General features: G+C 40.9%; 1 protein-coding gene across 1 annotated transcript in view; it reads left to right on the plus strand.

Moving 5' to 3' along the window:
• Positions 1-18,042, plus strand: part of ZW10 (zw10 kinetochore protein) — a 34,668-nt gene extending 16,626 nt beyond the window's left edge. The window contains exons 8-16 of the mRNA XM_078432749.2: positions 4,130-4,293; positions 4,868-5,050; positions 9,298-9,536; positions 11,521-11,592; positions 12,177-12,346; positions 13,196-13,326; positions 14,027-14,158; positions 14,960-15,162; positions 17,438-18,042. Of these exons, the coding sequence (XP_078288875.1) occupies positions 4,130-4,293; positions 4,868-5,050; positions 9,298-9,536; positions 11,521-11,592; positions 12,177-12,346; positions 13,196-13,326; positions 14,027-14,158; positions 14,960-15,162; positions 17,438-17,558 (1,415 nt within the window). The 3' untranslated portion in view covers positions 17,559-18,042. The remainder of the gene's footprint in view (positions 1-4,129; positions 4,294-4,867; positions 5,051-9,297; positions 9,537-11,520; positions 11,593-12,176; positions 12,347-13,195; positions 13,327-14,026; positions 14,159-14,959; positions 15,163-17,437) is intronic.
• Positions 18,043-22,315: the final 4,273 nt, after the last annotated feature.

Genomic DNA, 22,315 nt, shown 5'->3' on the forward strand with positions numbered 1-22,315 from the left:
TTCTGTCTCTCTCTCTCTCAAAAAGAAATAAACATTAAAAAAAAATAGTTTGGAGGATTGCCAATAAAGATTTAAAAGACATTAGTGGGAGAATTTTAAAATTAAAACTGTGTTCTTGGTACAAGGAAATCAGTGGAATAAAAAAGAGTCCAGAAGTAGAGCCAAGAATAAATGAGAACTTGCTGTTTGATCAAAGTCACGTTTCAGTTTTGTGGGACTATAGATAGTTCATTTAATAATGGTGCTAGCAAAATTGGCTATCTGTGCAGTAAAACGAAGTTAGATTCCTGCTTCATACTCCGCACAGATGTAAATTCCAGATGAATTAAAGCCCTTTATGAAAAAAACCAAAACCAATAAAAACGTTGGAAGAAAATTTAGGAGATGTGAATAGTCTGAGGACGCTCAGAATGCATAAAGGAAAGGATGGATGAATTTGACTACATACAAATGTTAAGTTCTGTGTGGTAAACAATACCATAAACAAAGTCAAAAGACAGTAGTGGGTTGGGGGAAAGTCCTTGCAATAGGTTTGGCAGACAAGGTGTTAGTATAAGGACTTTTTTCCAGAGAAAAAGAAAACATAATAATAGAAAAATAGGCAAAAAATATGAATAGGCAATTCATGGAAGAAAAAGTGCAATTTGATAATAAACATAAAAAAATGTGTTGCTTAATCTCCCTAGTGGGGGGACGGAAATCACACCACCAAGGTAGAACTTTCATCCATAGGGCTGACATTAAAAGGTCTGTGTAAAACACTCTGACAAGAAAGTGGAAAAGTAGTCTCCTTCATTGCTTTTTGGAGTACTTTGTAAAATATTACGAAGCTCTATTATAGTATATGTATAGTAAAATCCAAAAAATGCAACCCCTGTATTTCAATTTTTAATTCTTTACGGAAGTGATATCAATCAGTTATATCTTTGTGTGTGTGAGTAGTATTATATACTTGCAGACTGGACTGTGCACCCATCGTTTGAAGAATGGTTGAGCCATACTATGGTGCATTATGTAGCCATGAAAAAGAAATGAAGGAGACCTAGATATGTTGACTTAAGAGATGGCCATGGTCTACTTTGAAGTCATAAAAAAGTTAAGTGTAAAATCTATGGCATGAATCCTTTTTTGTTGTTGTTGGCATGAACCCAATTTATAAAAAAGAAAGCAGTCCCTTATATGAGGATTGTGTTAGTTTGCTAACACAATGCCACAGGCTGTGTGGCTTGAACAACAGAAATTAATTTTCTCCCAGTTTTGGAGGCCAGAAGTTCCAAGATCAAGGTATTAGCAGATTTGGTTTCTCCTGAGCCCTGTCTCCCTACCTTGCAGACAGCCTCTTACCTGTCTGTCCTGTGTAAGTGTGCATCCTGGTGTTTCTTCTCTTCTTATAAGGCCACTAGTCATACTGGATGAGGACCCCTCCCTTATGACCTCATTTAACCTTAATTACCTCTTTAAGGCCAGACCCTATCTCCAAATCCAGTCACATTGGGGGTTAAGGCTTCAACATATGAATTATCAACGGGGAGAGTATACAGTTCTGTACAATTCAGTCCATTTCAAGTGTGTGTGTGTGCATTTGGCAATTCAGATGTGTGTGTGTGTGTGTTTGATTCATATATATGTGTGTGTATTTGGCAACTCATATATAAATATATGTAGTATGAATGTAAGGGAGGAAGAAGACAAACCAAACTTAATGTTGGTCACTTGGGTGTGGAGAGAGAAGCTTGTGGATGTGGAGAGGGAAGATTTGGCTTTTTCTTTATAAACCTTGGTGGTTTGGGGCTTGTCATAATAAGCAAGTTTTGCTTTTGCTGTGATGATTTTCTAGAAAATGTCAACTACAGATTTCTACCAAGGAGCAGAAGCTCTGAACATACAAATAACTATAGAAGAAATTTGAAAGATTGTTAAAGACTTGCCACTAAAAAGGCTACCATCAGGCACAGAAAGTTTATGGCTAAAAATTCTGTGGATTCTTCAAATTATAGATAATGCCTGTGTTAATCAAGCCCTTTTGGTCAATAGAAAAAGATGATTATGTCCTACTTAATTTTTTAAAAGCCAGCATAAACGTAATACGAAAATGTACATTTTGTGATAGTTTACACGTAGAGAAAACACTATAAAATGATTTTACTTTTGGCTTATAAATGCAAACATTTACAAAATATAGTAAGTTAAAGCCAACAGTACTGTTAAAAAGGACACATTGTTTATTCTAGGAGTGCAAAGGTAGTTTAGCATAAGAAACCTATCAACCAGTTTATTATATCAGCATATTAAAAGGGATTATATCATTAGATATGGAAAACATTATGACAAAATTCAGTACCCTTTCCTAATAAAAAACTAAGTAAAATAAGAATAGAGTACTTTTTAATAGTGTGGTGAAATATTTATGATATTTGCTGAAAATGTCTCTTGTCTGTTTTATTATCTTCAAAAAAAAGCAGGTTCGTTTGTTTTGCTTTGTGTTAGTGAATTGCAGTTACCATTTATTGTGAAATTTGTGACGTATTTTCTCCAGTCTCTCTTTGTTTTCCCTTTACTGTTCCAATGATTCTATTGGCTTTTGCATCTTCACTTAATCCTGCATCGGTAGTGTACCTTGTCCATAGTTATCTCCTTTAAACTTAGAGAAATAATTATGTCATAATTAAAATAGTTATTTTGACTTAATTGCCTTTTACAATTTATATAGGTATCATTGCAACTTGTGCTGTATGCATAAATATTCAGATAAACATTACGGTGTCACATTGGTGCATAGTCAACAAATAATTGGAATGGAATGAATCTGTTTACACCAAGTGGATTGGTCATGTGTGTGTGCGGTGCTGGAGGGGATCCATGTGCCCGCCACAGACACAGCAAGTGTGACAATAGCTGACGCGGCGCAATGGTTAAAGTGAAATGAAGTCTTAGCAAAACAACAAAGTTGTGTTTAATGGAAAACTACACTTTTTTTTTTAACTTTAAAATTTTTGTTCAAACAATGTTCAGAGGTCCCATGTCCCCTTCCACCATCTTCCCCGGTGTTAACATCTTGTATACCTGTAGTACAATATCAAAACCAGCAAATTGACTGTGGTCCGATTCACAGAGCTGACTCACATTTCACCGGTTTTCACCTGTAGTCATTTGTATGTGTGTATAGTTCTGTGCAGTCTTATCACGTGTGGATCCATGTAGCCACCCCCACAATCAAGATACGGCACTCTGCTTTTGCCACAGGCTGCTCTGGGCGACCCCTTTATAATGACACACCCTTGCTTCCATTTTTAAGCTGAAATTGAAATCAATTAAAAAAAAAATTATTTCCTCAGTCACACCACCATTCAAGTGCTCAGCAGCAAAGTATGGCTGGTGGCTATCCATATTGGGCAGTACAGGCCTAGACTTTAGACATTGTAAGGTTCTCAAGGCTCTAAGATAATATGCTCACTTTCTTTTAAGGTTCTTATCCCCTAAGGTCTTCCTTGGTGAATCAGAACTAGGTTAAAAATAGCTGGTCTCTTTTCTGGTTCCTCTTCTCTCTACATTGGTTCCTGATTCTTCACTATTATTTAATTAATTAATAGTTTATTTTAAATACAACCCCATTAAAACCCCCACGATACACTTCAGAGAGGTATTGAGGTATTCTGTTTGCTAGGCTAGATATTACGCTGTAATGTAAGGCATTTGCTGATATTTTACTTAGGACAAACACGCAGATCCTAGGCAGAGATGACAGAGGATGTTTATTCATTATTAAGGGCCTGGGATTTTATTCTAAATGAGTTTCAACTTTGATACGCAGAACTTCTGAGTGCTTGTCATGTAATCAGATCAGTAGATTAGCAGTAGATGGTTACTGTATAATGTAGATGGCTGAATACTTTACTGTTGTGGAGTACAGGCAGTAATACGGTGCAGACTGTCCAGTTGAGCAGTGAAAGTAAAGTAATAATTGTATGCCATGCTGTGTCCCACGTAGGCAGTTGAGATGGCTGTAGGATTATCTGTGCTGTTTTCTTCCCCCTCATCCTAAAATGAAAGAATTCTAGAAAACGAGGGAACTTGAGAATAATCTGGACTGTGAGTGGCTTCTTGTTTAAAACTTTTTTTTATGATGCAGATTTACCTCTTGATACTGATCTAGAAAATGAAAAACCATCTGAGATCATATTGGCTGAGCTGCTCGGTGACATGATCTGGGAAGACTTGTCTGAGTGCCTCATTAAAAACTGTTTGGTTTATTCTATCCCAACTAATAGCAGCAAGTTACAGCAGTACGAGGAGGTAAGTACAGAGACGTCACACAAGGTTTTCAGAGACTGTAGGTGCCTGTCGGTGTCTTTCGTAATTCCTTAGAGACTTTTTGCTCTTCAGAGACATCTTTAAGGAAATTATAATAGGAGGTGGAAGCAGCTTTTCTTGTTACTTCATTTCTCTCCGGGCTTTCTACCTTTCGACTGGGAAGTGGGTTTTCTTTTTAGGTATATTTTCTTAGTGAGATACTTTTGAAAAACAATTGTTCTTTTATACTTGGATCAGCTCTAGTAGCTCTTATGTGACACTGTACCTTTTTGCTTCTTTTTAGTGTTTCTGTGAACACTAAAATAAGTGTATTTGTTTTAGAGATCTTTGCTCTTTTACTAAGTAGAGTAAGAAATTTATATTGAAGGTACTATTCTTAGTGAATTTAAGGCTGGAAAAATATATGATATATGTATACCTGCTAAGTGCTGGTCTGCTCTAAAACTTAAATGACCAGCCTGTCCTTGTTACTTTTTGTACATTGGATTTGAAATTTTAATATTGGAATGGAATATGTGTATATAATTCTTTTTTCCCCCATGTCTCTCTTTCTCAGATCATACAGTCCACTGAAGAATTTGAAAATGCCCTAAAGGAGATGAGGTTTTTGAAAGGAGATACTACTGATTTGCTGAAATATGCCCGTAACATCAATTCTCATTTTGCTAACAAGAAATGTCAGGATGTGATCGTGGCAGCTAGAAATCTAATGACCTCTGAAATTCACAACACTGTGAAGGTACTGGGGCTATCTTGTATTACATTGTATTTAGGAAGCCGCTCATTTTTGAGAGAAATTTGGCAGAGTGGAACAGAGCACGACAGTTGCTGAGCTCCCTGGGAGAAGTTACTCATCTTCTGACATTAGTTCTCATCTTTCAAGTGGTCCTGCTCTCTGCCCCTCTCATGGAATGCTGTGAGGCCCAAATAAGTAGTGCACCCGAAAGCATTGTATACATGGAAAAGCCCGTGTAGATTAATTACCTTTGTTGAAATTAGACAGTATATCAACCCATGTAGATTTTTCTTAACTTTATTACTTGAGATTTTAGTATACAATTTTGTGACACATGTAATTGGGCTTCATTATGTCCAGAGATTATACCCTGTTGTGAACATGTTGACTTCATCTGTGAGGCTACCAGCGGCCCTAGTTTTGAAGTCAAGATAATAAAACAAACAAGAAAGAATCTTTTTAGGGCATCGACAATTATCCGCAGTCAGTGGACTCTTTAATTTGCATAAAGGGGTAATTTACCCCTTTGACCTTAGATAATTTTGTGTATTTTCTTTTCTGTTTTTTTTTTTTTCATATTTTACACATATAAAATAATATTTGGTAATTGGAAGGTATTACTTAGATTAAAGTAAAACGTAAATGAAAGTAGTCCCTTGATGGAAAATTCCTCAGCCAGTTTTCTCCTGTCACAGTGGTAGGGATTAGGCTCTCCCTCCCTCTGTTTCTCCTTTTACCATCCTCCCTTTTCCTTGGGGGTAGTCCACTCAGTGTGTCCACTGAGAAAAACAGTTAATTAGCCATTAGAGGTGCACAGATTTTAACACAGTTTGAGGTATTTTGGATTGTTAAGGAGCTGCAATTCACTCGGTCCCAGGAACTGTGCTGTGGGGTCTTATTTACTTTTTTACATAAATATCACTTGATTATGTAACTCCTGCCCCAAACCAAGTGGCTTCCCATCTCCTATAGAATGAGACCCTATAGTCTCACAGCCGCCTCCAAGATCATGCAGGGTTTGCCCTGACATTGCCTTCTCTCCCCGTCTCCTTGTGGCAGAGCCTTTGAATCTCTTGTTCCCTCTGCTGGGGACATTTTTTAAATCTTTTTTTTTTTTTTTTTTTTTTATGTTTATTTTTGAGAGAAATAGAGAGAGAAGGAGACAGAAGCAGGCTCTAGGCTCTGAGCTGTCAGCACAGAGCCTGACGCGGGGCTCGAACTCACGGACTGCGAGATCACGACCTGAGCTTAACCGACTTACGATCACTTAACCGACTGAGCCACCCAGATACCCCTGGGAACATTTTTACCATAGATACCTACATGACTTGTTGTGTTTCCTGGCAAGTCTTATTAAAATTGTAACTTCCTCCTATTCCTTCACCCTTTCCTTCTTTATTTTTCTTCGTATTATTATCAACAAACATTCTGTATGAATTATTTATTTTTTTTCTCTCTAAAAAATTAGCTCCATGTGGACTTTTTTTTCCCCTCCCCCCTCTTCTGACTACTGCTGTATCTCCAACATCAAGAAGATACCCGCACATGGTACTGTGTACTTAGTGCTCAGTAAATATTTGGCAAATGCGTTAATATGTGTCCCACTTTCCTGTCTCCTAACTCCTTGATGTAAATAGGATTGTCAGTGGATTGCTCTGTGACTCCAGGCTAAATCTTTTAACCTTGTTGGACCTCATTTTCCTCTTCTGTCATGTGACAGAATTGAACCAGCTGATCTCTGAGCTCCCTACTCAGCTCGTTCTGACATCCTGTAAGACTGCATTATCTTCAGGGCGCCTGGGTGGCTTAGTTGGTTAAGCAGCCAACTTCGGCTCAGGTATCTCACGGTTTGTGAGCTTGAGCCCCGCATCGGTCTCTCTACTGACAGCTCAGAGCCTGGAGCCTGCTTCGGATTCTGTGCCTCCTTCTCTCTCTCTGCCCCTCCCCACTCATACTCTGAATCTCTCTCTCTCTCTCAAAAATAAATAAACATTTAAAAAATTTTAAAAAGACTGCATTATCTTCAGGAACTCAAATCCTAGTGGTGGCTTCCTCTAGGTCAGGGTTTCTCAGTAGTGGCACTGTTGACATTTGGGACCAGGTCATTCTTTGCTGTGGGGGGCTCTTTTGTAGGATGCTTAGTAGTAGCCTCTGCCCACTAGATGCCTGTCTTCCCGTTGTGACTCGAAAAATGTCTCCAGACATTGCCGGATGTTCCCCCGAGGGCAAAATTGTCCCTACCTGTGAACCACTGGTCTAGACTCTATCCTGGTTCTTTCCCTGGGCATCTAGGCCGTGGGATTAGATCTTCTAAACTGCCCAACTTTAAAAAGATCCTCTTTCTTTTTCTAAAAACCATTTTCAGCTTAATTGCCTTTCATGGGCTTCATCTAAATTGTCTCTAGACAACTGCTTGTGTGTACCCACTATTTTCCCCAAAGATGCATTTTGTTGCTGATGTTGGTTCTGTTTGAACATTTTGACCTGACCGTTTACCAGATTAGATCTTCCATACTTCCGTCTGGGGTTCTCTCACTCTCCTCAAGAAGTCAACGTTTTTTTGAGTCCTGTGTATTTTGGGCCCATTATTTTTCAGACAAACATCAGCATTTTTAAATCATCTTTATATTTTTCTTCTACTTTCTGATCTTAGTCATAAATTTGACTGCGAGTTCCCTGACATTTGTATTCTCGTTTAAACTTCATTATCGCCCTCTGAGGTAGATAATACTATATACCGGTGTATAGATTAGGAGGGCGCAATTGGTGTTTAAACGTTTGTATGAGACTCAGAGCTTTTCCTGTGAGCAGTGCGGTGTGGAAACCCAGTGTGTGTGGAGCAGGACCGCTGCTCTTGCCGTGGAACTTCATTATGTTTTGGCCCCTGTGGCATCTTTGGGAAGCAGGGTTTGAAGACCATTATTGTAGTATAATTCCTTCATTTTACAATGAGAAAATTGAGGTCCAGAGAGGTTAAATGACGTTGTTAAAAGTTAGGGTAAAAAAATGTTACTGATGTTTCCAGACTAGCAGCCTAGTGCTCTTTCATTTAGTCTTGATGAGACTAGGAGTTTTCATTCTGTATAAATGTTGTTTTGTTTTGTTTACCGGAGGATATGCTAGCCTGAATCGGTTATTTCTTTGACTAAGCCAACACGTGTTCTTGGTGGAAATAATTTAAGACAACGGAACACAAAATTATACAGGTCTGCAATAATCTAAGAGTTTAGTCTGAGAAAGATGATTTTTAAAAAAAAAATATTTATTTTTATTTTTGGGGGAGAGAGAGAGAGAGAGAGAGCAAGAGTGAGGGAGGGGCAAGAGAGAGGGGGACAGAGGATCCAAAGCAGGCTCTGTGCTGACAGCAGCGAGCCTGATGCGGAGCTCAAACTGATGAACTGCAAAATCATGACCTGAGCCAGGTCGGATACTTAACAGACTGAGCCACCCCGGTGCCTCTGAGAAAGATGACTTAAAAAATTTTTTTTTAAATATTTTTTCTTATTTTTGTGACAGAGAGAGACAGAGCATGAGCAGGGGAGGGGCAGAGAGAAAGAGAGATAGAATCCGAAGCAAGCTGCAGGCTCTGAGCTATCAGCACAGAGCTGAATGCGGGGCCCAAACTCATGGACTGTGAGATCACAGCCTGAGCCAAAGTCAGATGCCCAACAGACTGAGCTACCCAGGTGCCCCTGAGAAAGATGATTTTTTAAGGTCCTTTCATTTACCTGAAATCTTGGGCCAGTTTCAGAGCTTTGCTCTTTCCACCAAGATTAAGAATACACAGAAGAAATGGAAGAATTGCACAGGAAAGGAGATTCTTTATTTCTTATGACATGCTCTCACCCAAGATTGAGTAGTCATTAAAATACTGCTGTATTTCCTCAAATCCTTTGATTACTGTAGAGCCACAGCTTTATTATTATTATTTTTAAAAATGTTTATTTATTGATTTTGAGAGAGAGAGAGAGTGCACAAACGGGAGGGGCAGAGAGAGAAGGAGAGAGATCATCCCAAGCAGGCTCTGCACTGTCAGCATAGAGCCTGATGCGGGGATTGATCTCACAAACCTTGAGATCATGACCTGAGCGGAAACCAACATTGGATGCTTAACCGACTGAGCCACCCGGGAGCCCCTGTAGAGCTACAACTCTATCATCGTGCAAGCAACCACGTTGCCCTTCTCTGATACTTTCGTTTGAATTGTTCTGAGGACAGTGCTTTTTCTGTGTTTTATGTTTCAATCTTAGATTACTGCTGATTCTAAGATAAGTGTGCCAGACTTACCCAGTCCTCAGAAGGATGACAAGTCAGCAGTACAGAAAATGTCCACAACTCAGTACAACGAGGTGGTGAATTTAGAGCCTGAAAATACATTGGACCAACATTCCTTTTCTTTGCCCACGTGCCGCATCAGTGAGTCTGTGAAGCAGTTAATGGAACTCGCCTATCAGACTTTACTAGAGGCCACAACCAGCAGTGATCAGTGGTAAGAGTTCTGAAAATGGCAGTGACTTGGTTAAATGCGTATCTAAACTAGACGTTTATTAAGAAAATTATCTTTGGGTTTTCCTATCCCATTAGCGTTTTTTTTCCTGGAAAAACAGTGTAACACAGAGACCTATATCGATAATTAACTTTTATTTGTAATGATGCATGCTTCTTATAGCATATCTAGGAAATGGAAGCGTGTGCATGGATGGACGAATGGAGTTTCTTTGGCATTAAAGTTGTTAATCACTTTTTTACAAAAAACTCTTTAACTTCTGTTTAATTTGTTACTTTTTATTTGAGTTGAATGATGTTACGTGAGGAAGCACTTGCAGGGAACTTCGAATACTATCTGAAAAATCATCAATACTCAAACGTCTGTTATTACCGACGGTGGTGGTAGCAGTGGTAGTTATGCCGTCTGCTCCAGCCTGCCCTGGCCTTTTAGCTGAACATTCGTTTTGCCTTTTGTGAAATCCAGGCCCTAATTATAATTAATTTACACTTTAAATGTTTGTTTTTAGCGCAGTAGTAGTTTGTTGGAAGGCCAAGGTAGAAGGAAAAGCATGGAATGTTCGAAGATCTCATTTTACCCTTTGTAGGTGATTTCTCTTAATCTACACCATATTCGGGGTGCCTCACCCTCGAGTCCGCATCTCATACCGAACTCTTTCTGCTCCGCGAGCTCCTCTCTTACTAAATGGAGGAGGACGCGGCATGCTGGAGCCCGAGCTGCGGAGCAGACTGGCAGAAGCCTCCTAGTTTGTCTGTGGGTAGCGGCGCCTTATCTCCTCCTCACGGGAGAGAACAGTCCTGGTTAGGGCCTGCCTCAGCCACACCATATCTCAGGTGGGCTTCCAGAGTTTTCCTTCTTATCTCCACGTGCAAACAGACCCTTTGATTTTATTCTGCTCTAGAAAGAACATGTTGACTAAGATATTTCCATGACTTCAATGAATTGTGATGTTCACAGGTCCATCTGGTTCTAAATATAAGTAGGAAGAAAAATACAAACGAAAAGTACATACTCTTTTGGCAAAATGAATTTTGGAGTAACTATTTTGTCACATGGCTGTCACATGAATGAAATATACTAAACAGAAGTTAGAGCTGCAAGGCAGTGTTTCCTAAGTTTTTTGATAATACAGAACACTATAAACAATGAGTGTCTGTGTACTCACTGCTTCCTCTAAAAGAAATGGTTTTAAACAGGACATACAGAAACACAACTCCATTACAACTCACTTCCCCATTACCAGACCTTGAATAGCAACACGTGGGGCAAAAATGAAATGACATAACTTCATCAGGTCATTGTAGTAATCGAGTAGTAACCGTGTTTTGGGGTGTAGGAACCATGACTTGTTTTTCTAAATATTTGTGGAATTCCTTTGTATTCAAGGTACATAGTTTAAGATATTCTTATGTGGAAGTAAGCCGTACAGACTTTATATTTGCTCAAGTGCATTTTAATAATAATCTTTAGGTATTCTAAGGCCAGATTTAAAGGGCAAAAAAAATTTGAGGTTGGATTCTGTCCTAGAAATGTTGATTCATCTCCTTGCATTGGAGTAAGAAGGAGAAAAGGTGAAAGCTGACAGTCAGACTGATTCTAAGAGAACAAGTGAATGCCTTTATGGACACCTTGCCCTTTGCAGAGTGCGTCCGTGAGTAGGTGACATTTGCTTGAGGCTTAGCTCCATTTGTTACTGAAGGGATGGTCTGGGTACCGGCAGATTGATAATGGGAAAGAGGCTTTGGGTTAATGCTGTTCTTCTTGAAATTATTAGCAGATCAAGGTTTTTACAACTGCAATCTAGTTAGTAAACACTGGTTGAGAATATATTTGCATCTAGATTAATGGTGTGTTCAGCAGTGACCAAGGCAGGTGTTTAGGTGATGACTAATGTGCACTTGACCTGAATTTTCTTTTCTCATTGCCACTATCCTTATGCATTTCTGTTGGAACTGTTTTTTATTAGTGCTGTTCAGCTTTTCTACTCAGTGAGGAATATCTTCCATTTGTTCCATGATGTCGTGCCAACATATCACAAGTAAGTGCCCCCGTAAGTTGGACTAAAACCAGTCATTTTATATTTCCACCAAAAATATTTTGGTTACTAAAATTCACAATTAAATGCAGTAAGCCATTTAAAAAAAAATGTTTAAAGAATATTGGTCATTTGTTAATAAAAGTCTAAACATCTATATATTTAAAAATTTCCCAGGTGACTCTAAACTGTAGCCAATTTGAAAACTAGAGCATTAGAAAAGAGTTTAGTGCTTCATTACATAAATGAAAAAGGAATTTGGAGGAAGGGCAGGTGAGTCCTTCAAGGGAATTATTATATACATCTGTGCTAGGTTTACATCCAGAGTCGACACAGGTCAACACTGGATTCCCTGGCTCGCTCTTTTTTGTTACTCCCTGGGATAGTCTTACTGGATCAGGCTGCACTCAGGCGGGACGCTGTCACTCTGAACAGAGTCAGGGTGATGAGGCCGCATCTTGTTATGCAGTTGTACAGGAGACAGTTATTAAAGCCTAGAAGTACCTTAAAAGAGAAGTAACATTTCCTCCACCTCGATCCCAGTAACTTGTGATTTCTTTCTTTTTCTACCCCTCCTCCTGGCATAGGGAGAACCTTCAAAAACTGCCCCAGTTGGCCGCCATTCACCACAACAACTGTATGTACATTGCTCACCACCTGCTGACCCTCGGACATCAGTTCAGACTGCGTCTCGCCCCCATTCTTTGTGATGGCACTACCACTTTCGTGGATCTGGTCCCTGGCTTCAGGAGGCTTGGTAACGGAATCCTTAACTTCAGGAAATCGTATTGATTATGCAGTCCCTCGGCCTAGTATCTTTGTAATTCATGAACAAGGCAGCTAGAAATTAGGTGGTGGTCCTGAGCTCTATTGGAAAGTGGGAGAGCATTTCGTTAGCAGTTGTTCCCCGTCACTTAATTTGCTAAAGTGAATGCAGTCTTTGTGGAAGTGTTACTTTTCCATGACATGACTTCATGGTACGTCAGAGTTCCAAACTGCATTGCTGGTGTGCGGTGAATTTGCCAAATCAGAGTCATGTCAGTAGAGTGACACATAATAAGATTTGTATTGTGATAATTCTGTTAGCATTGTCGGTAAGAGCTTACTAACGTAAGCGCCTGTTCTTTTGCAAAACTTCAAGATAGCTCCCCGCTCTTCCACCTAGCTTTACTTGGGGTTATTAAAAATGAAAAGAAATGAAATGTGGAAGAAGTCAATATGTTTACCATAATGACAGCCTAAGAAAAGCAGAGGACCCATATGATTCACTTAGTTTTTTACTTCCTGACTTTCCCCTTAGGTGGTGTTGATGTAGTCAAAAAATAAGTAGCTGCTGCTCTTGAGTAAGTGACGTTTCTTATCTGACCCTGGACAGACTACGGGGAAAGACATTATCCTGAGATTGGGTTTGCCGGGACTGGCTGATGTATTAGAAGCTATCATTTCTGGTGACCTCACAGCAGCTTTATGATGTTATCTTGCAAGCAGTTGTTTTCAAATGAGCAGGCTGATGCGTGATTCATGCTTGCCTCTCTCCTTCCACCCTGGCTTTGTACTGTGTAACTGGACAACAGTGGCAATTCTCTATTCTGTTTTTCCACCCCAGGGACAGAGTGTTTCCTGGCCCAGATGCGGGCACAGAAAGGAGAACTTCTGGAAAGATTATCTAGTGCTAGAAACTTTTCCAACATGGACGACGAAGAGAATTACTCTGCAGCAAGTAAAGCAGTCCGGCAGGTGGGCAGCTGCTCCTGGCGCTGTGATTTGTACTCCTTTTGTACATGAGTCCCCCATCCCTGCTCCCCCACAACCAAAGAACATGTAGCAGTTAGCTTTATTAATCCCCACGCCCCCCCCCAGTGGAAAATATGGATACCTTCAACAGGAATGTTTACAGACTTGCCCTTTCCTTGCCCCACCAAGCCAGCAGCAGGCTATCTTTCTATCCACCCAGTAAGGTGACTAGTTATTAATAAGTCTGTCATGGCAAGGTTTTGACCCGTGAACTTGAGTTTGGGAAATTTGAAACATTAGCTTTTACCTCAGTGCCCCTCTCTCCTACATGATTTATCCTTTTTTTTAAATGAGCAAATGGTTTTTATGTATTTATTTTATTTATTGAAGTAAAAATGAACATGCAGTGTTATATCAGTTTCAGGTGTACAATATATTATAATTCCACAATTTTGTACATTTCTCCGTGCTCCTGGTTTAGCTTCTCACAGTGGTTTTCCCATCCTCAGCTTAAGTTCTGCTTTTCATCGAGCAGGGATATCCACTAGGGTTTAATAGTCAAGAAGCTGATATTTGTGATCACTTTACCTCCGCTTCTCATAATGCCTCTTCTCCCAAACACACACAAATGATGCACGTGAATGTAGAAAATAGGAGTTGCGACAGTCTCTCTTTCGTGTCAACAGCTGTATCCTCCTGACAGGTTCTACACCAGCTGAAGAGACTTGGAATTGTGTGGCAGGATGTCCTGCCAGTGAATATATATTGTAAGGCTATGGGGACTTTACTCAATACAGCAGTTTCTGAGATCATTGGCAGAATCACTGCTCTCGAGGTAAGGGCCGTTAGATGCCTCACCAGGCCTGGGATGGCAATTCCTGTCTCCGATTATTGCTCTTCTAAGCAAATGATGTTGGTATCTCATTTTCAGTCAACATAGATGGTAGAAGAAATTGTTCATGTTTCCTGTCTAACTCATTGTAGGGTTATTTTTTTTTTTTTAGTTTTGCCTTCATTCTGTTTTGCCGGTGACTAGCTAATGTCTCTCCTTTACGTGTACCTAAGAGTAGGACGATCCTGCTTCTCCATGTAGCATCTGTGTAGATTATGAACGAAGAGGCCGGAAACTGGGTAGCCCTTAGATGTATTGTAAAGTATGAAGTTATGTATTTATTTAATTTGCAAGTGAGCTCAGTAACTTAGTAAAGAGAAACGCAGCCTTCCGCAGGAGCCCCTTTTCCAGCGCACTGTGGTAGTAGAGATTATATACGTGAGTTTACAGGCAAGGGGCCCAGGCTCTGCCAGCTGATGTCTCCAAAGCATTGATTGACTGAATCCTTGTTTATAAAAATATCCCCTGCTTTTCAGCAAGCGGTACAACATTCTTCTGGATAAATGGGCTCTTTCATGCAGGCACACTAAATTATTGACAATGTGTTGAAACATACTTTGTGTCATTCTAGCTTCAGGAGTATTGTCAGAGCTGATGAAATCTCATGTCTAATAAGGTGTGCTAAATTGCTTGGAAAACACCTTGCTGCAGCTGACCGCTTAAACAGCATGCACTAAAGATTTGCCCTTTCCTTACTACTAAGGTGGCCCAATTCTATTTTGTGTTCCCTCTGTGCAAAACCAGGACATCTCTACTGAAGATGGTGATAGATTGTATTCCTTATGCAAAACGGTGGTGGACGAGGGACCCCAAGTGTTTGCACCTCTCTCTGAAGAAAGCAAGAACAAGAAATACCAAGAAGAGGTTCCAGTCTATGTGCCCAAATGGATGCCATTCAAGGAATTGATGATGATGTTACAAGCCAGCCTGCAAGAAATTGGGGATCGGTAGGTATTACCCTTTTACAGAGGCATGTGTCTCTCCAAAGATAGCTACAGAGTGCGAGTGCCACTGAGAGCAGTGCTTTTCTCTGTTTCTTAACCAGTTGCTCAGGAAAGAGTTTCATGTTGTGTAACAGTAGTTGGAGCCTTGCCATGGTCTCTAATCATGTGGCTCCCCATTACCACCTTCTCCTGTTTGATAACATAAAGACTTCTTGTTTCATACTATTTTAGTCTTCAGCATGTTGTTTGGCATGCTGTACAGATGGTCTTTCATTTGTAAGAAGTACAACCTTCTGATACCTGGATGGGAAGTGTTGCCTGTTTTAACCCACAGTGGATACATTTTACGATTGGCTTTGATTTGCTAACAGAAATTGACTTTTATTTGTATGGAATATTCCACATCAACCACTGTTTGATGGACCAGCAGTTTTTCTGCAGGGAGTACAGTGGTTTTAGAGATTAAGCATCATACACATAGAGAGGATTCATCTTGTCTTAAATGTAGCAGATGATGTTTTTCCCACCCCCTGACACCAAACACCATTAGTTAACATTGCTGTGTGGGGTAACTGTATGCTTTATTGTATCATATTTAGTATGCAGAGGTCATTGATGCTGCACAAAAAAGGATAGACACAGGTTAGTTACACATTCATGGATGCTTTTATTATTGTCTTGGTAGATATTAATAATCAGAGTATGCATACCTTGCATAGGGAATCCCTGAATAGGCCTCAGGGTCTCTCCCCATCCTTATAGCTACTTGTCTGCCTGTTTTAGCCTGGTTCTTTAGTGTATTACAGGTGCCCTGTTGTATTAGACCAGTCACCCCAGATGTGTCTGAGTTTTTCTCAGCATATATTGTTCATTCTAAAACAAAGAAAGTGACATTTCCACCTGAAAAAAGTCACATCAAAATACTTCCAACCTCATTAATACAAGATTTAATGTATTTGTTATTTACAAGTCCTTAGTGGGTAATAAGATGTCTTTAGGTAAGACTCCAGAGGGCAGCAGATAAGAAAGTTTCTTTCTGCTGCCGCAGCCTAATAAGAATTCTTTGTGTTGAAAACAGTCACAATACTGGTGTATCTTCTTTTTTTTCTGCCTAGGAAGAATTTTTCTCCTAGAGGTTTCAGTAAACATGAGGATAGTAGTTAATTGGGAACATTTTTTACTGAAGAATGTACCTCCGATTGTGTAGTTTAAATGCTTTAAAATCATAAAACAAACATACAAAGGAATACAGTATGTGACGTATTTACACTTAAAAGAAAACAACTAAAATGTTCATGTACCTGTTACCTAATATAAGAAAAATATTACCGATCCTGCGAAGACTCCTGTGTTTCCCCTCTCCAAATGTTTGTCCCCGCAGGCAGCCACTGTCTCGAATTTTGTGTTCCTTCCTTATTTCCTTTGCTTTCCTTCATAGTTTTGCCGCTTTTGCATGTGTCTCTGAACAGTATAAAGTTTAGGCTTGCTCGTGTTTGAACTTTCTGTAAACGGAAGCGTCTGTAAGTTGCTTCTTTTGGTCAATATTGGGTTTTTTTGAAGTTGACTCATGACTGTGTACAGGGCTGCGTGCATGTTTGTCTTCAGAGCTGTAGCGTGTTCTGTTTTACAGATATCTCATTATTGAGTCCTGCCGCTTCATGGTTTTACCAGTATTTGGTATCGTCAGACTTCAGAAGTTTTGCTACTGTAGTTAGTGTGAAATGGTAGTTCATTGTCACTGTAACTTACATTTCCCTAAATTCTAATGATGTTGAGCATCTTTTTATGGATCATTTGTTTTTCTTTTGTTGTCGCAAATGACCTGTTCACATTTCACCCTTTATTCTACGAGGTTGTTTGTGATTTCATTATTGACTCATGGGAGTTCACTGTGTATTTTTTACACCAATCCTTTGTTGGTTAAAATTTGTTGCCTGTGGCTCATTTTTTAAAATAGTCACAGATCCCCAGACTCCATGTAACCATGTGAGGATGTGGCCATAATTCTCAAGTTCAGACAGGACTTAGTATAGAATAATGGGGAAGAGTCTTACCTTCCTAACTTGGTCTCTTCATCTGACTGTGCTGATAGCAAAATGCAGCCAAGAAGCAGGAGTTAAAGAGATTGAGTGGAGGATCCAGAAAGAAGGGGAAGGATGCCAGCATTTGTTTTACTTCCATTTAAAACCAACTAGCATTTGGGATCCAGTAAGCAGTTTTAAAATCTTGCTTATCCAGAGACATAACAGGAAATAGAATTTTATCTTTTATTTTGCAGGTGGGCAGATGGAAAGGGGCCCCTGGCAGCTGCATTCTCTTCCACTGAAGTAAAAGCTTTAATCCGTGCCTTGTTCCAGAACACAGAAAGAAGAGCAGCTGCCCTTGCTAAGATTAAATAGCTGTATCTTCCCAAGAAAGCCGTGTTTTGAGTATTTGGATTCCTCTCTTGGCATAATGACTCCTTTAAAGACTTCTTGGAATCATCTGTTAGTTTTGGTGAACCAAGTATATCGTGGAAGTCTGATTTCACCTAAGAACGCCTTACCTCCTGGCTTGTATGAGGCTTTGTTGAAGAACTGGATGTTAAGATAAGCTGTCAAGTGAAGCACCTCAACTTGTTGGCTTCCTAGCCATCCTCCTTTGATAAGACGCTGTAGGATAGCACTAATCCATGTTGCTTCTGGGCCTTCTGGGGACTGTGTCTGTTGTGAATGTAAGGCCTGGTCTTGGATCAGAGAATCCAGGGGATTCCATGAGTCAGGGTAAAGAACTCGTGAGCAAATGGTACGTATGTTTTGGGAGACGGGAACTGTGTTTGTCCTTGGAGGAATTAAGGAGACTTCCTTTAATAGTTCTTTCCAATAAATAATGCTTTTCAGAGTTCAGGATGAGTGTCTTTAATAACATGGTGAGCTTTGACAAAAGACACCAACAAGTTTTTTTGTCTTCCACACCATTCTTTTTATTGACATTTATGATCCTCACAGAGGACTCCCTGATGTATCATCTTCTTGCTTCTTTCTTGGAAGGCGTAGAAATCCTAGGACTTCCTTTCAGTATAAGTTTTTGACCCTTTCTGCTATTTCAACTGAATTCTGTTTTCTTGGTTGGATTTTTTTTTTCCCCACCTTCTTAAGCTCCACTGTTTCTGTACCCTACCAAATGACAGAGGTTTTCAATTGATAATGTTCCTTCGGCATGTATATATGCCCTGAGATCTAACTCTGGGCTCTGGAGCCCAGCCCTTTATTTGCTGGACATAGGTAATTCTTCAGTTCGGCTTCATCTGTTTCTAACTCTTTTCAGCCATCGGACGGAGGTATCGTATCAAAGTTATCCTCGGCCTCTGCAGTCCTTGCTATTCTTCATGCTGAAATACTGTTTCCTCTTATGAAAAGAGGGCGAAGGGTGTGATTTTTAGGTGCTGCTGAAGCAGATGCTGCCTGGAAGAAGTTTTCAGTCCATTGGGCATGGTTCCTGAGGCCTTAAGCCCTTGATCCCTGGCACACAAGAACAATTATTTTTTCCTCCTGTCTTCAAGTGTTCTGCCTTCACCCCCTCACTTCTGGTTCAGCTCCTCGTCATTCTGGTTGCGTAGTGTTTCTTTTACCTACTAGAAGAGTCACAGGATAATGAATAAGAAAGAAGCCTGTTTCTGTTCTTAATAAGAGAAATCGGCTGGTTAGTGATAAGCTGTTTGTCTATGCTGAGCAGGTCCTACTATGAGAGCTCACAGAAAAAGGAATGGCCTGAACCCATGTTAGTTTTTTGAGAACAAAGGAGTTGTCTCTCCTGAGAGAGGAGGGAGCCATTTTCACAGGTGAAAAAAATACCTGCTTTGGAAACTTCGTACAATTTCAGGGAGCAGTCTTTTTTCTCCGCAGTCGAGAGAATGGGGAACTAAGGACAGAACTGAAATAAATGCATCCCAGGACTATTACACAGAATAGCAGATTTCTTTTGTTCGTAGAAGCTATTACGGTCGCTTGACAGGTACTGCAATTTGGGGGTGGGATCTCTTGTAACTGAAAAGCACTTCTCACTCTTTCCCTCTCCTCAATAACACAGAAAATCGCATTATAGTTCTCCTGAGGCTGTGTAGACGGTGTCAGGACTGTGTCCCCTCATGAATAGTTTGAAGACCGTGGCACACAGAGCAGGCACAGTCCATCTTCCTCCCTGGCCAGGGCTGGGGTTGGTGGATGATGAAGTGCATGTCCATTTTGGTGAGAGCTGAGCCATTTGATCAGGCACGTGGGAGCTGGGGTTGTCTGGCAGCTCTTGCAGGGACCTTGAAGGTACCTGTTCTGATTGGGAACCTGAGCTGGAAGTGAGTAGAATCTTCTTTTGGAGAGAGCACGCAGGTGATGGGAGGAAGGGAACTTGAGGACTCGTTTAATGGGCTCCGTGGGCCACCCAGAAGGAACCTCTTCCCACATAACAATCAGAACTATACAAATGACTCCTAAGAATGACACTCATAAAAGGGTCCCCAGGCTTTTAGGAAAAAGGAAAGTTTTTGTTAAGGCAAGACTGCAGACAGCTTGAATCCACTTGATCATGGCTTCTGTCCCCACTTGGATCCTGAATTGTTGGGGACTTGCTCCATGTCAGTTTTGCACAAGGGTTTCTCTTTCAAAGGGAGATCCTCCAGATGGCACTGTCACCTCATGCCTGCGAGCATCGCCAGGCAGCTAGGTCTGGTCTGTGGAAATTTTGCCCTGCGCTTGTATCCTGGCCTGGGTTAGCCCACGAAGGTCATCCAGACTGTGAACAGCATCTGTCCTGTAAGCTGCAAAATGTCGCCAAGCGATCACTCGTGAATAGATCAAACGGTATTTTCTTTGATCAATACCATTGTTAAGGAAGATGTGGATAATTGACTTCTCATGCTGGTGGATACTTACGCTGTCACTTAAGGCCATGATTCCCAGTTTTTTTTGGGGTTTCATTCTGTTGCTTATTTGATTTCCCAAGATTCTGTCCACTGAAAGTTATGACGTGTACACACACACACACACACACACACACACACACACACACCATAGTTTTGTCATAAGAAAACCAGCCCAAAGATGTTTGCCCCAGCTCCACAGCTACTTTGTGCCATGGATATGTGAAGCTGTGTATAGGAGTAACTGCCTTGTAAAGGGAGATAGTTCTACATGCCGGAAGTGGATAAAGCTATTGGAGATTATCAAAGCACTCTTCCTTTAAAATTGGGTTTTGGTGCCCACATTCTTCCTAATCATAGACTTGATTTTTGAACATTTGTTTTGTGATGACCCCCTCCTAAAAATACTCATCGTGCTAACAGCCTAAAATCTCCTGAAAGCTACAAAGCCCCAATTTTGAGTTGTTCAATGATCATACGGTTTAGACCGAATTCCTCACTTTGTCATGAGGAGTTTGGTTAAGGATTTTGCGATGGCACATGATACAACCCGGGAATAGCCTTAGAAACCAAGTTATGAAACATCTGCCTGGAGGTTGGGAGGAGGGCAATAAACCTGATGAGCTATGTATGAGTTCTTCACTCCTCCTCAGAAATCGGGTGCCCTAGATTTCTTGTTTGGTGGGGAAGAGCACCATGGGGAACTGGTACCAAGACCAGAGAGAGACACCTGCCCCCTCCCTGGTCTCAGCCCTCTGTGCAGTTCTAAAACTCATACATTTATTGGGTGTCAAGCATTGCCCTAGTCACTGAACAACCTCCCCCCACCAAACAAAAATGCCCTGTCCCTCTGGCGATTTAAATTCTAGTGACAAAGACGGGTAAGAAACAAAGTAAATTAGGCAATATGTCTGAAGATTTTAAGTGCTGTGTAAAGAATACACGTAGAGTGAAAAAGGTAAACTCCACTGGAGATCCAGAGAAGGGGGGAAAGGGGAGTGAGCTGCCATTCCAAATAGAGTGGTCAGAGCACGTCTCCTTGAGACGGTAAGTAAGCTGTGTGGCTACAAGATGCAGGTAGTTCTAAGCAGAGAGAGCAGCCCTTGCAGAGCCCTAAGGTGGGAGAAGCGTGCCTGGTGAACTCAAGGAATAGCAGAGGGGGGAGAGAGTAGGAGGCGGGGAGGTTAGCAAAGTAACAGGAGAAGGTGAGATTGTGTTGGCCATTATTATAAGGATTTGGGTGGTTCCCCTCCCCCTTTTTAACTTAGTAAATGGAAAAGTTTTAGTAGCTTCAAAAAAAAAAAAAAAAGATAGGGGGGAACAAATTATAAAAGTATAGAAAATATTACACCCCTAGGTACCCATCACCCATCTTCAACAATTGTGGTCACCCAGGCAACGCAACAGCTCTGATCATCTGTACCCCTCCATCCTCCCTGCTCCCACAGACACACTGAATGTGGAAGCAAATGCCAGGCAGCCTCTCATTTCAAACCCAGGGCTCATTTCTATGTAAAGTCTGACTCTTGTTTCCTTTGAAGCTTTTTCTTGTTTGCATCCTTCGCCTCTTCTCATTCCCCGTCTCCTCTGCCGGCAGGCGGATCCCGCACCTGCCTGCCACCCTCCCTGCTTCCCCAACCTTACTTCTCCACTCAGGCTCCTCCTGTTCCCTGAACACTGGCTGTGAGATAAACACCTAACTGCGCCTGACGGTTGACTCATGCCATCACTTCCCTTTTGAGCCTCCTCTCTGCCCTGGCCGCTTGCTCCAGCTAACCTAATCCTGTAGTTTCTGGGTTCTAAGGGTGCCCAGCAAAGACCTTCCACTTGTTGATTGTTTCATCAGAGAGGATATCCTCTGATGAACCAGATTTTAGAACCCTCTTAGAGCCGGATTTTCCTGGGTTTCTTCCACAGAGATTGTCTTCACAGACATGGTGACGTAGCTCCAGCTATTGGGTCCAAGGACAGGGTATTGGCTGGAGTCTGCAACTGGTTTGGTTTAAGGCAGGGCAACCCTCTTCCCTAAGGTCTGCCTGGTGGAGTGTGGGGTGTAGAGTGGCCACTGCCAGGTTTCTGTCTCCCATTCCCGTTCTCTGACTTTAAAAGAATAGTAATTGTTTTCATTTGCACGAAGGGCTCCATTTATGCTTGATTAACATGGAAGATGATAAAAATGATGCATGACATTAAGTATGTCAGATTAACTTTGTTATAAATTTAATTTCATTTCAACACCAAGCTGTGTTCCTAAATGTAAAG

This window comes from Panthera onca, chromosome D1, assembly GCF_046562875.1.
Source record: "Panthera onca isolate mPanOnc1 chromosome D1, mPanOnc1 haplotype 2, whole genome shotgun sequence".
Lineage (NCBI taxonomy): Eukaryota > Metazoa > Chordata > Mammalia > Carnivora > Felidae > Panthera > Panthera onca.